This window comes from Phaethon aethereus, assembly GCF_964289735.1.
Source record: "Phaethon aethereus genome assembly, chromosome: 16".
Taxonomy (NCBI): domain Eukaryota; kingdom Metazoa; phylum Chordata; class Aves; order Phaethontiformes; family Phaethontidae; genus Phaethon; species Phaethon aethereus.
In genome coordinates, this window is record NC_138592.1 from 14,657,045 (window position 1) to 14,671,037 (window position 13,993).

General features: G+C 55.0%; 1 protein-coding gene across 1 annotated transcript in view; it reads left to right on the forward strand.

Annotated features, from left to right (window-relative positions):
- Positions 1–11,573: 11,573 nt before the first annotated feature.
- Positions 11,574–13,993, forward strand: part of CBFA2T2 (CBFA2/RUNX1 partner transcriptional co-repressor 2) — a gene marked incomplete at its 5' end in the record, with an annotated part of 62,425 nt that continues 60,005 nt past the window's right edge. Inside the window, one exon of the mRNA XM_082007372.1 lies at positions 11,574–11,601. Coding sequence (XP_081863498.1) covers positions 11,574–11,601 — 28 coding nt within the window. The remainder of the gene's footprint in view (positions 11,602–13,993) is intronic.

Below are 13,993 nucleotides of genomic sequence, written 5' to 3' on the forward strand. Positions count from 1 at the left end.
TGAAAGGGGCTCCCAGCCCACGCTGAGGAGCTAGTGCAAGGAGCAGCACCATCAACTGCATTTTTCGTGGGTGGAGGCATCTGAAGTGGTGAATATTGCACACCAGCAAACGCCCGTCATTGAAGCGATGCTACTCAAGGCGGTTGGCATATTCCCAGCGCTTCCCTCTGGAGGTGGACATTGGCCACCGCTCCGGGGTGAGCAAAGCCCCTGGCAGAGCTGGGCTAGGCTGTAGTTTGGTGCTGGAGCCTCGCTGGGCTCCCCAAGGCTGGGACCTGCCTCCGAACAGCTAAAAGCAATGTAGGAAATGCCCGGAGGGACTACGGGACCGGCAGGCAAGGGAGGTCCTCCTCCGGTGGCTGGAGCCCCGGTGTCACCATCTGTGCGGCTGCAGATTCCGCCCCCTCCAAACTGTCCCAGCCCCACAGAGCTCTTTGCCGTCAACAAGGAGGATGAACAAAGAGGTTTTACATAATCCCATGCAATCTGCATAACGCACGGCCCCCGAAACGTGCCGCTCTCCCCCGCCACGTCGCACAGCTCCTGGATGTTCCTCTCTCTTCTCAGCCTGCTTCCTATTTCCCTCGCCATGTATTGCAGCCGGGCCAGAAACCATGTGCCGAGCCGCTCTGCCAGCCCTCCGGGCCCGGGTACCCACAGCCCAGCGCTTGCGGGGCTGCTGCCGGCGGCACCCATAGCACCCTTTGCTCCCGGACATAAACACCACGCGGTCAACTGGGCAGAGCCGAACCGTTTTCACAGGCACACTTTGAGGGTGCCACAGTGGCGGTGGCTCATCCAGAAAAGTCCCCTTCTCTGCTCCCCCCATCACCTCCATCCTACCCCTGGGGAAGCAAACTCCTGCTGGAGCTCGGGTGCCGAGCTTTAGCTGGGGCCAAGCACTGGAGATCCACAAAATCCAGCCCCCTCAAGCTGAGAAAAGGACCCGTCCTTTGTTGCTTTAAAATGCAGAAGCAAAGCAAAAAATAAACACACCAGTCCCTGCAGCCGCTGCTGTGAGTGCAGAAGATGCAATGCCTGGTCGCTATGACCTGATGTGTTTGCAGGGCTGGGAGCAGCCGCCTCCAGCGCCCACACTAGAGCTAGACGCAGCCCTTCGCCTCACCGCTAGCCGTGATGACACAGTGACAGATACATGACGCAGCCGATTGCAACGGTGCCACGTGGAAGCAACCTGGCCCAAAAGTGGCTCTTTCGCCATAAATCACCCCAGAGGAGGGTATCCCTGATGGCAGCAGCGCAGACCCGGTCGGGCAGCACCTGGGGATGCGGCCGGGAGCCCACTCGCCGCAGGACAGGCACGGGCAGAGCCGGCAGCATCTCAGCATCTGCAGCTGTCTCCAGTAATACCACCCAGAGGCTCCAAAATGTTGGGGAAAAAATAAATATAGCTCAAAGTAGACTAAGAGATCGAAGGGAAATGGCCATTAGCAACCCTCCATCTGCAGTAAAGAAGCCAGCCATGTCCGGCACTCCGGATCTAATGGGTTTTTAATATTCTCGTGGCACGCACTGTGGTATATATGGTAAAAGGCGCTTGGAGGTCTTGCATGAGCACCATTACTCGGGGGGCTGCTCATGGAGTTCAGGCTCTTCTTTTCCCTGCCAGCTGCCTTGTAGATGTAGATGTTTCAATTATTCTGTCAAGCCGCATATTCCAAATTAAGGCCAGAGAAGTGTCTCTGTCTTATATAGAAAGAAAAAAAAAATATATCCCTAAAAGGAAAAGAAATGAACTCAGAAATTAATAAGGCTGATTGACAATGCTGCTTTGGAAACTCTGGTACCATATGGCATCCTTGAATGGCTGCAGTGCTGTTAGGATGGAGCTGACCAGCTGGAGAGTTACTGTGGGTTGTTTGTAATTGTAATAATGGATATCAGATGGCTGGTGTGGAGCAGTTTATAAATGAGAACAGACAATGAGCCGCACTGTTTGTCAGGAAATCATTGCTGATACGGGCTTTGGGCTCCCCACCGCTCCCCGGTTGAGCTGGCTGCTCCCTGGGTGCCCTGTGCAGCCCCGGCCGGGAGAGGTGCGATCCTGGGGCAGGGACTGTAACGGCAACTGGGGCGGGTGGTCCAGCCGTGAGCAAAAGTGCCAAACCCCCCCCTCACCTTCCCGGTACTTTGGGCAGAGCCCCAGACACGGCTCGGAGATGCGGGCAGGGCTCATGTTCTCATGCAAAAAACGTGACGCGCAGCCGGGGGCCTCTCTGAGGAAGCCAAAGCAAATGGGGATGTGGCCGGGGACCCGCCAGAGCCTCGGGAGCCGTCCAGGCTCGCTGGGCTGATAGCGGCTCGGATACCGACACTTCCAGATTGGTTTTTGTGCTGAACAGCCGGAAAAATCATGACGTTTCAGAATTTGCCATTTAATGGATTTATGTTTCTTTGAAGTCTGTAACAGTGAAATTCATTATTTCAATTTCTGCCGATCTCCAGCTCTATGGCTTATCACATAAAATGAAGCCTGAGTTTGGAATGAAAATGTCACATGCTTGTTCCGTAGTCTTTTCCAAAACGAAATTCCATCCAAATTAACACCGGGCATTGCCCAGCTGAAACGTCCCCTGTGCTCCAGCTGAAGCCACCCTGTGCCACAGCGCCCGGCAGCCCAGCGCAGCGAGCCCCAGCCCAGAGGGCCCGGGGCAGGAGATGGCTGGGGGCACTCAAGGCTTAGATGTTACACCTATTTTTAATTCCCTAGCATTCCTGGATTTTTTTTTTTCCCCAAAAAATTTATTTAAAAAAAAAGCCATAACAAAATCGGATTATGCACCCTCCACCGACACCCCGAGCCCCTTTGCTGGGGGCACCCGCCAACAGCCGGCCGCGGGGCCGGGCAGGGCCAGGCGACGTGGCAGGGCAGGAGCACAACCATGTGTCGTCTCACGCTCGCGCGCCCGCGCGCCCGCCAACCCAAACTCAGCCGGTCGCTCCGGCAGCTCTTATTTTGGGCTTGGCAGCCCCGGCACGGGGATGGAAGGAGTGCCAGCACCGCTGGGCTTGCTCCCCGCTTGGCTTCAGGATGATGGCATCCACGGCGTCGGGACCGGGGGCAGTGGGTGCCCCGGGACCCTGGGCGGCCGCAGGGAGAGCCTTCTCGGAACGCGATCTCTGCAGGAAGGCGGCCAGCACTGGAGCTGGGGCCACGGCACGTGCCGCTCTGCAGAGCATCTCCACAGCCTTGGAACGTGCCCACCTCCCCAGCTCGCTGCACAGAGCCGCGGCGGCCACGGCGGGGTGTCTGGGAACCCCCCACATCCAAGGAAGCAGCGTCGGAAAAGAGCTCAGCGGCCCTTCCCGACAAGGCAATCGCTGTCGTAGCTTGTTCGTCGCATCACCCAGCCCCGGTTCCCTGCAACGAGCTGTGGGTTCCCTGCTCGACTTCGGCATCGCAGATGCATTGCTTACTGCCCGCTATCGCACTTTAAATCACCGTAACTGCAAGCCCCAACATGAACTCTCAGCAGTTTAAATGCAAAGAGGTTTAGATTTCAAAAGAAAGAGGTATTCCACGTGGATCCTTACTCAAATACACTATTTTTTCCAGCACGGGCATTCGGGAAACGCTGAGCACCCCAGGCTGGGTGCAGCCCTTTGCTGGCACCAGAGCATCCTATAGCTCACGTGGTTTGGTGCGCTCAGCTTGGCTTGACATTGCTTTTGGGGTATCATCTGTGTAATCAGTCCCCATCACCCCCCCATTGCCCCACGGAGGGGCCCCAATCGCAGCCGTGCCGGTGTCGTTGTTGGTTTTTATTTTACAGGGGTAATAGAGCCTACCCACATCCTCCCGGCCCGCCCCGGCTCCCACCCACGCGCCGCCAGCATTAATGGGTTTACTTTGCCGTGCCTGGCAGGTAACGGCCCCCGAAAGCAGGTGTCAGTTTGCCATCCCAAGGCAGCAGCTGCGTGGCGGGCGAGGGGCAGGTGGCAGCCCCATGTCCCCTCACACGGGGCGCGATGCTCGTGGAGGGCCGGGTTCAGGACCACTGGCTCTGCTCTCAGCCCTGACGCATCCCCAGACCCACGGGCTCCCCATGCCCCTTCTCTCCCCTGCCAAGGGTGGCTGAAAAATAGACTGAGAATTTGCTGGGGGGAGGTGAAAATCCAAGGTGGGAGGCAGCTGGGTGCCGGGACGGGGACGTGGTGGCTGTAAGCGTGACCCCCGTGCAACCACGCCAGCCCGAAACCCTCAGTGAGCTGCCGGCTGGGAGGAGTGCACCCAGAGCCAGAGGCAGGACGGAGCAGGGGACACACACCACAGTCGACCAGGAAGAGCCATCCCCAGCTGGGAGGAAGAGGATGAAAATGCCAGGGATGAAGCCAAGGAAGTGCATTAGGAGCAGAAGGGTGAAATAAAGTCAAACAGTGGGTGATGGCAGAAGTGGTGAGCTGCAAGACGCACCTAAAGCTCTTTCTGCTTCAGACATCTGCAAAAAATACCCTATTAAAACTGATATCAGGCTCCTACCCCTGCCTGCACTCCTCTCCCTTTTACTGAGATCTTGAACACTTCCAGGGTGGCAGCTGACTTTTGCTTTGTGTCTGTGTTGGGCACACATGTCCCATTGCTGGAAAATGATAAAAAAATTATAAAAACACCATAGCAAACCCCAGAAGAGGGTTAGGTGCTCACGTGAGGATGGGGAGAGCTGCCAGAGATCTTCATGGAGGAGCAGCAGAAACCAGGAGTGTGCAGCGAGCCCCATCCCCAAGCCTGGCTGTGCTCTGACGGGGGCTTCAGCTTTGATTTGCAAAACGATCACCCCTTAGAGAAAGAGAAATGATGGGATTTACCCCACGGGTGCAGGTCTGGCTGGAAAAGGAGCACAGGGGCCAGGCTGGAGGCGATGCTGCCGCCCAAGCAGCATTTCCCACCATGGGACAGCCCTTCTGCCTCCCCAGAGCCCCTCAGGACAAGGGTCTGCTCCGAGCACCCCCAAACCCTTCGTCCTCCAGCCCATCTGCCGCTCGGATCCTCACTCCCCGGCTGCGACGTCGGGGCGGCTCCTGCTCCTCATTAGAGGTCGCAGCCCCTGAGCAAAGATTAATCTGGCGCTTGTGTGAATTTATCTGCTTGAAAAGAGAGGGACCGGCTCCGACCTTGCAGTCTGGAGACTGGTGGGGAGTTTACTGTCCCCTGAGCTGTCAAGCCAATTCCCTGCAGTACCAAGCTGTTGTTCTTGGCATCTGCTAGGCAGAAAGACTACGAAACACCCCAAATATCTGCTTGTTTTAAAAGGTAAATACTAATTTCAGGATGCTGTTTACATAACCAGACTCTTCGAGCTTGAAGTCATTGCCTTTTGCTAGTTGTCACATGGTATTAGTGTGTATTTAACATTTATTTAACTCTACTTGGTCCTGCTTGTGCCAGATGGCAGGCAGTCTGCACGGCTAGGCACGGGCTTAGCTGAGTGCGGCTCCGAAGCAAGAAAAGGGGGTTGTTGGAGACTGCAAAGTTAAAAGTTTGAGCAGTTTTGCTGCTGCAGGTCCCCGAATGGCACCGATGCACACTGTGGCTCTGGTGTCCCGGAGGCTGGGTGATGTCCCTGCCTCCAGAGCACGGCAGAAGCCAAAAGCAGGACAACCTGGGAAGCATCATCCTCCGACAAGTCCAAATCAGTGCACAGGCTGGGTTTTTCTCAGCTCTTGCTGTGCACCGGAGCCAGGGCAGGGTCTGACTTGCCTTTGACTTGTTGGCTTTGTATCGCCTTGGCCTGATCCTGCCTGGCACTGAGCTCACTCTCACTGCAGCCGGGGGGTAGGTCTGTGGACGCTGGCAGAGCCGTCCTTGCAGAGGCCGTGGCGGTTTGCATGCACTGGGTGGGAAACCCAGAGCTGCAACCCTGAGCTGCAGAAGTGCGTGGGTGCCCCAGCCAGCCGGTGACCCGGAGGAGCAGATGACATGGGAGAGGACTCGCTCGCTGCCTCCTGAGATCGTGAACGGCGAGTTTCTTCACCTCGGTGAAGAGCTGAGAGATCTCACAAAGCGATGCACTTCCCTGATACGCAGCCCTGACTACTGAACGCTCACACGGCTCTTTTCCACCCCTCCGCTCATTTACTCTCCCGGCACAGCGCATTTTTGGGGTAATGCAGCACTGCCAGTGTCCCTGCTTTCTCAAACAATAAAGAAATGCAGCCGGATGGCCTTTGGAAAACAAATACGATATTCAAGACAGTATCACCAGCTTTATGGGTGCAGCAGGCATCCATCAGCTTGAATATACAAACGAGGAAGATCTGAGATGTTTTCAGGAACAGGATTACAGTTTCTAAACTGGGCTGGACACTCTCAGGTTCAAACATTCATGTTTGAAGAAAGGGACCTGCGTGATAAATAATGTCCCCAGATTTTATCACAGAATTATTGCCCGTGTGGGCTCAATAGCCACTGTGTGCTCTGCCTCCCACCTCATGAACAGGTCTCATCCCACCCCCCCTCTCCTCCAACAGTTCTTGTTCGATGAGATCCCACCCTCCTCCCACCGGGCACGCCTGCCTCTCCGGGCAATGCTGACTTGCCTTCATGCGCTTGCACCATGCCAGGAGAAACACCGACCGGACAGCAGGACTGACCCTGGGAAACTCCACCAAGCTCCAGACCTCCCCTTCTGGCACCATCTGCCCCCCTTTTATGCAGTTCTCACCCGTGTTAATGATGCTTCTACTAAACTTTCCATTTTGCCTCGTTTTGAAAAGCAGTTCCCAGCGAAAGGAGCAGGCAGGTTACTCTGCTATGACCTGCCCCGTGAGATAAACCCTTTATGTCATTTCCCACTCATTTTTATGACAGTAATTACTGTTTCCTCAGCATTTTTAGAGCTACACATGCCTGTGAGATGAGAGATTTCCAAAAACCGTTCCCTCTTGCTCTTGTGTTCACTGTTCTTTTATCTGAGCCGTTAATCCTTGCCAACAGATTTGTCTCCCCTGTAGAGGGAATGGGAGGACTGAGCGGGTGTGGGACCTGGGATGAGGAAGAAGCAGGACAAGGCTGAAGGAGCTGAGCTGTAGGGAGCAAGAATGGGCATACATCTTTGCCTGAGAGAGCTTGTTCCAGCCCAGGGCCATAGTCATCAGCTGAGACCTCCCCCAGGAGAGACCCCCTTTTAACACAGGTCCGCAGAGAGGAGAACAACCTTCAGCTGCTTTCAGCTACCCTGCCAGCTGCAGGGACAGAGTCTGGGAGAGACACCTAAGCACCTCAGACCTGCTGGTGACCCACCTCGCTCCATGCCCTGCTGTCACAGGGCTTCCCAGGAGGTGGGGGCTCACATAAACCCACACTTTGGAAGAACAGGAGCAAAGCTGCAAAGTCCTGCTCCCAGAGAATGAGCTTCCTACCTGCAGCCACCTTTGTCGGGTCAGTGGACAGGCTTTATTCAGAGGGGGACTCAAGGCCATGCAGTGAACGAGGTTTCTTTTGGTAGGACCTTTGCAGGAGCTGGAGCAGAAGCTGGACGGAGCACAGTGAGTGAAAGAGGATCAGACCCAGAAGGGTGCTTTACATCAGTGCTCGGGTACGGGTGAGGATATGGCAGGACAGCAAACAGAAATGAAAAAAAAAAATCTTCAGAGCACAGCTCGCTCAGCATGGCACGAGCTGTGGTGTGGGATGCCAGCAAATAAGCAGAGCAGATGCCAAGTACCTGCTCGTATGGCAAGCACCATTCCTCCATCAACCAAATAGAGCAGTACACCATGGAAAAACACAGCCCATGACGTGACTGTTTGTCTGATATGCAGTTAGATGTGTTAAAGATGATGGGAGCATTTCTGATGGAGGGCATGTATGAATATTTTAAGTGGTTTTGTGTTTTACTGGCCACAGATACGTAACGTGTATAGTAGCTGCGTATTTATAGGCCTAAAAATGCTGTTTGCAAAACCGTGGATGCTCAGTCGGGTGTGATATATGTATATATACTTAGACATACATATCTACTTCTCTAGGATGCATGTGCCCGCATACTGCACTGGGCTGAGAAGTGTTCTTTTTCTTGCCCCAAATACATCATGTTTAAATGATAAGAAGAAAAGGGTTCCAAATAAAGTCCATGTACCCATACAGCTTCTTCTCTAATACACAAGCCTATTTCAAGGACATATAGAAACGTCAGCTAAGTGAACAGGTGTTGCTCGGTTGGACACAGAACATAAATCTATACTCATAAAGGCTGGGCGGGTTTTTTTTCCCTCTTTGAGCAAATAAACCCTGCTCTGTGTACCAATGTACCAACAGAGCAAAAACTGCAACTGATCCCTTCGTTTGATGTCTGGTGATGTTTCTCAACCTCTACCCCAGCTCCAGAGAGCGCGAGTCACGCTCAGCTTACTGTACAGCTCAAAATCTGGGGGGCTGGAGGCAGGGAAGGGGTGTTCCCCCCACAGGGCAGGCTATGGCAGCGTGTGCCCCAGAGCAGTGTGGTCCCCCTGCTTAAAGATTGTCCCCTCTCAGATCCATCAGGACAGATGGATAAGGAGTTCATCCTCTCTGCAGGACCGTGCCCCTGCCCCAGGTCTCGCCCATAACCCTGGCACTGGCTGTCTCAGATCTCCTGAGAAAGAGCACAGAGAGCCTGTTCCCTGCTCACACCTCTCCGTCTCTGTAGGAGACACTTGCTGGAGGAGCGGCAGGATGGCCACGTTCAAAACATGAGCTTGTTTCTGTGGGGAAGTCACATATAAATATGGAAACATCCCCAAGTCTGCTGTCCTGAGCTCCTACATCTTTCATCGGCATTGAGGTCTGCAAGATCAGGCCCTGTACGTACCCTGTCCTGGTACTCCTTGGGTATCAGGAGTGTTATTTAGCACAATCCTCTCCTCTTTAGGGTTTCCCTCTGCAGCTCTTCCAGCTTTAGAAACAAAGCAGCAATGCAGATGCTGTAATGGAGCTGCTCTGTGCTCACCATGGCTTCACCTTGGGCAGCACCAAAGCTGTTGAACAGAAAGGAAGATGAAAATACATTAGCACCTCCTTTGAAGCTTTCCAGAGCACACCTCAGCACTCTGCTTTACAGTCCAGCCCTCCTCGCCGCCTCCTCGTCCTGAGCAGCGACACTTCACACCAGGGCACATCCCCCCAGGGTCATGGTGCCCATGGAGCAGGGCAGCAATGGTCCCACACCATCAGCACGGCAGCCCCCATCTCCTCCTCTGCGCTGAGGCACACGGAGGGCTCCAGTATGGTGAGCCTCGTGGAGATGCCAGGCTGCGGCTGGGGAGCACGGCCAGGTGGCTTGAGGACCTGGTCCCATCATGTTGGTGAGACCTCTGAGCGCTGCTGGGATGGAGCCCAGCCTGCCACTCGCCAAGAGGCTTCACAGGCTTTGGAGACCAGCTAAATTAAAACAAAGCCTTTATCAGCACCCCACACAACAGCCTGTTGTGCTTCACCAGCGTAAATATGGCCACAGCGAGGCTGTAGATGACACTGAAATGAAGTGGTGGTAAACACAGGCCAGAGCCAAGCTGCAGACCGGCGCGGCAGGAGATAAGAGCCACGCAGGGGATGCAGGCTTTGGCGGACAAGCTGGTCCAGGGAAGCACTGCTTCCTCGCAAGGGGAGGAGGCAAAGCCACAAAGTTAAAACGAGGATGCTGGGACTAGACAGATGCTCCTGTCATTTTAAAGCAAATTTGGATCTCCTCCATCATGGGATGTCTGGGCCCAAGAGACAACTGTTCCTGGCCAGCAAACTCAAAACAAGCCCGATGAGCATCTACAGCTAACTACTGCCAAGCTGCAGCGCACCACATCTCACCCATAGCTGGGCTTTCGACAGATCAGCAACCAGCAGCCCAGAACTGGGGGTGTTCAAACACAGTTTGTTGGGAGCGTGGTCCTACTGGGAAACAGCAGCCCTGACCTGTGTGCCCTTTTTTTCCCGAGAGCTGAGTAGGACTCACAGCCTTGATTATATAGGCAGTGACTTGAAGGGATGGATAGTGCCCCAGGACAACCAGTCTGGATCTCCTGCTCCATCCCAAGAGCCCTCCTTCACTGATGATGAGTTCTGCCAAGGCTGAGCCAAGAGACAGCAGGGCATCAAGAGCTGCACTGGTACCAGCATGACTCGCTAAGGTGGTGAGGACATCCACCTAGAACAGGAGACTGGGTCCTGGCCCTGATTCCAAGACCACATATATATTTTATTGCTAGGAACAGAAACCCCAGCTATAACCCAATTTGCAGACACATTATATTTTTCCTGCAGCTACTTCCAAGTCTTTCGGAAAGTCCCTGACCCAGCTGGACAACTTGCAGTTTCCCTAGAGAACACCTATCATGGCAAACCCCTCCAGGGCGGGAGCAGGGTTGTGCTTCATTTTCAGATGCCGATGGATGTCAGCACAAAGCTGCAGCCTTGAAAAACCCCAGGCAGGACTCTCAGGTTCTCGGTGAAGCTCTCATGATCACAATCTCCAGCATTTCTGGGCCTTGCAGTACCTACCAGAGGTAAATGGCACTCAAGCTTTGGAGTTTGCTCGAGTCAAAACACACATCTCAGCTCTGACATGGACATTTGGCTTAACTTCTGGGGGTTTTTCCATGCAAATCTAAATGCGTTTTCCTGTGGCCAGGCTCCCTGGGGCATTCGGGGAAGGGCAGAAGTGCTGGGAGACAAGGCAGGCCCATGGGAGGTCTCCTGACACACAAATCTCCCTGGCCAACAGAGTCACACCTAACCATGAGAGCTTGTAACAAGGCTTTTCAGGTTCCCCCCATCCACAGAAAAAGGACCATGGAGTCAGCCGGTCCTTGAGAAGAGCCCCATTCTTCCTTAGTGCAGCCTTTCAATAGATAAAGCCTTATAAGAAAGATGGAGAGAGACTTTTTACCAAGGCTTGTAGTGACAGAGTAAGGGGCAGTGGTTTTAAACTGGAAAGGGGTCAATGAGGGTGGTGAGACACCAGCTGCCCAGATGTGGATGCCCCATCATTGCAGCATGATGCTCCGATGAGGCTTTGAGCAACCTCGTCTAAATGCAAGCTACCCCTGGGCTTGGGCTAGACAATCTCCAAAGGTCCCTTCCAACCTAAACCACTCCACGATTCTTCATCCCACTTGTCCTGCAACTCTTGAAACATATCCAGGACCTGGTGCCCCTCCAGGCCAAGCTAGCCACCCCCCCGGGGCATGGGGCTGTAGCTGGGCTGTGGGGCGGGCCAGGAGGCAGCTCAGACACTGCGGTCACAGCTCCGCAGGCCAGCACCGGGGCCTCAGGGACCGCACCACCTCCAGGTTAGCGGGGAGACCTCAGCGCAGAGGCGGGGAGACGGCGCGATGGTTCTGAGGAGGCCATGAGCCACAGTTAGGCTAAAAGTCATAATTAAATTCCTAGAGAAAGCGTCGCCCCTGACCAAACACGGGGCCCCCGCGCCGCTGACGGGCAGCGGGCCGCGCCTCCCGCGGCCTTGCCGGGGCGGGCCGGGGAGGCCGCGCCCCCGGTAGCGTCACGGCGAAGGGCCGGGCCGGGCCGGGCTCGGTGGGGCCGCGGCGGGGAGCGGGAGGAGGCGCCGAGGAGCCGGGCGATGGTGGGGATCCCGGGCGGCTGCCAGTGTAAGAGCCGCGGCGCGGGGGGGGAGGCGCCGGCCCGCTCGGCGCCGCTCGGACGGGGGCGAAGGGCCTAGCGGGGCTGGGCCGGGCGGCGGAGCCGCCTCGGCCTGGCCGGGCCTCGGGCGGCGGGGGGCGGCGCGGCCGGAGGCGGGGAGCGGGGGGCTGCGGTGGTGCTGGCCGCCCCCCGGGCCTGCCCTGCCCTGCCTTGGCCGGGGGGTGCACGGAGGGGTGCTGCGCCCTGCTCGGCTCTTGCAGCTGCACGCGCTGATGTGTAAAAACGTGTGATGTCCGTGTTTGGCTCGTGTATGTTTCTCAGCATGCGGTTCATCGCCCTCAAAGTGTGGGGCAGCGGGGTCAGGGGCGGCCTCGGGGACCCCCGCCTGCAACGCCAGCCCGGCAGCAGCCCCGCGGGGCGGCCCGCTAGGTTTATTTTTAATTTCCAGGCTGGATGGGGTTTGGTGACAGCGGCAGGGCAGCGGCAGGGCTGCTGCCTGCGGCCCCCTGGGTCACCCTGCCGCTCGGCCGGGAGCAGGCCGGTGGGCTTGGCGGTGGCCAGACCCGTAACGCCTGCTCAGGTGTTCGGCGACCGGGTGCGTGTGTGTGCAGGGGACGCCTGTCTGTTGCAGCATCCTCTGCTACTTGGGCTTGGGAAGGGGCATAACTGGAGCTCTGTTTTCATTAATTTCTGAAAACAGGAGGTTTGTTTCCATAAGAGTTGCACTCCCTCTGGAAGCAGTGAGGTCGGCCTGCAAGTGGGGAAGTGCGTTGCTGCTGCCAAGGAGCAAGGGTAGATGGTTAGCCCGTGCTTCTCACCGTATTAAACCTCCTGTGCTTCTGCACACAGCATTGCTTGTCCACAATCGGGAATGGACTGTGAGTTGTCCTGGGCTAAAGAGCGAGGTGCCGGAGGGAGCTGCGATATCTGTGGGTAACGGATATCCGGGCTGACAGCCTGGATGAGCCATTTACACGTGGGCTGGATCACAGCCTCGAGGCGACTGTTGATAAGTCATAGTTAGTAAGGGAGAAAAGCAGTTAAAAGCAGATCCCAAAGCTCAGAGGAAATGAGGGAATTTTAGAATGAAGTGTGATTGCTCATAGGGAAGCAATGTAAAGATAGATGCTGACACTAATGTGGAAACTGTGGCAGGAGGAGGGCACAGCAACAAGCAACCCATGTTAACATCCACGTGGGTTTGAAGAACCCTGGTACCTGACTAATGGGCTTCTAACCTCGCTGCAAGGGAGGGCTGTTCATTTTGTCTACCTTGAAGAAAAGGCCCCACAGAAGGAGCTGGGGTGAGATCATCTGCTTTAACCTCGCTGTCCAAAAGTCAGCCCCCTCTGACTGATCTCCTTTCTCCAAGCTCCCTTTGCAGTCGCAGTGGAGGAACTGGTGCTTCCGAGGGTGATTCATCTCGTCCGTCCTGGACACCTCTCTCTGGATGAGCTGAATTACACGCTGGAGGTGTCTGGGCTTTTTCATTGACTGCCAAGGGAGTCCAGGATAGCTGGCTCAGGCTTTGGCAACAAGGAGTTAGATGAAACGAATCCCACCCAGTGTGTCTGCTCATGGTGCAGCTTGACAGTGTGTGCAGAGACTGGTCAGATTCCCTGTTTCTCTTAGACTGAGCACTGGAAGGAAAGACAGGCCTTTGAAATCCTGCTTAAAAGTAATTGAAGCTAAAGGGGAGAGCAGTCTTGTGCCTAAAGCCATAGCTTCAGTGTGGGTATGTGAAACCAGCTCCCATCTCAGCTGTGGCAGTTTCTGCAACCTTGGGCAAGTTGTTTGAATGCTTTTGTGGATTGCGGCTGGAACGTGTATAAACGTATATGTAGCCGCTCAGTTTTGCGTTATTAAACCATGACTGCGAGTAGGGCTTTTCGCCTGGGTCCTGTTGATGGAACCGGGTCAGGAAGCGATAGCACTCACCTTATGCTGCAGGTACAGCAGGGCCGTAGCTCGTGGCAAGAGGGTGACAGGCACCTGGGATGCTTCCGATGACTCGACGGCAGCTGAAGCAGCATTTCTTACGCAGCTTTAATATGCCTGTAGCTCAGCATCCATTGGTGAAGTGCTAATGATAACCCCAGTGAGCCATACAGCTGTTTTATAAGGATAAACACATAAATATGCGTTAATAGCCTTCAGCAACTTTCTAGCTAGAGCAGGTAATGATGTCCTGTTAGTGACAGTTATTGAACAGGCTGAACGCTGGTACAAGACAGCATTTAGTTCTTGGGCCTAGTGTCTGCCTAAGAACACTGTTGGATTTTATCTTTGTGCTCGAGAAAGTGAGTAATCAGCTGTAGACTCATAATTTTTATAAGCACAAATTATATGCATTGCCTTGATTATCAGCCCAGTGATTTCTGCTGTATGATAAATACAGTT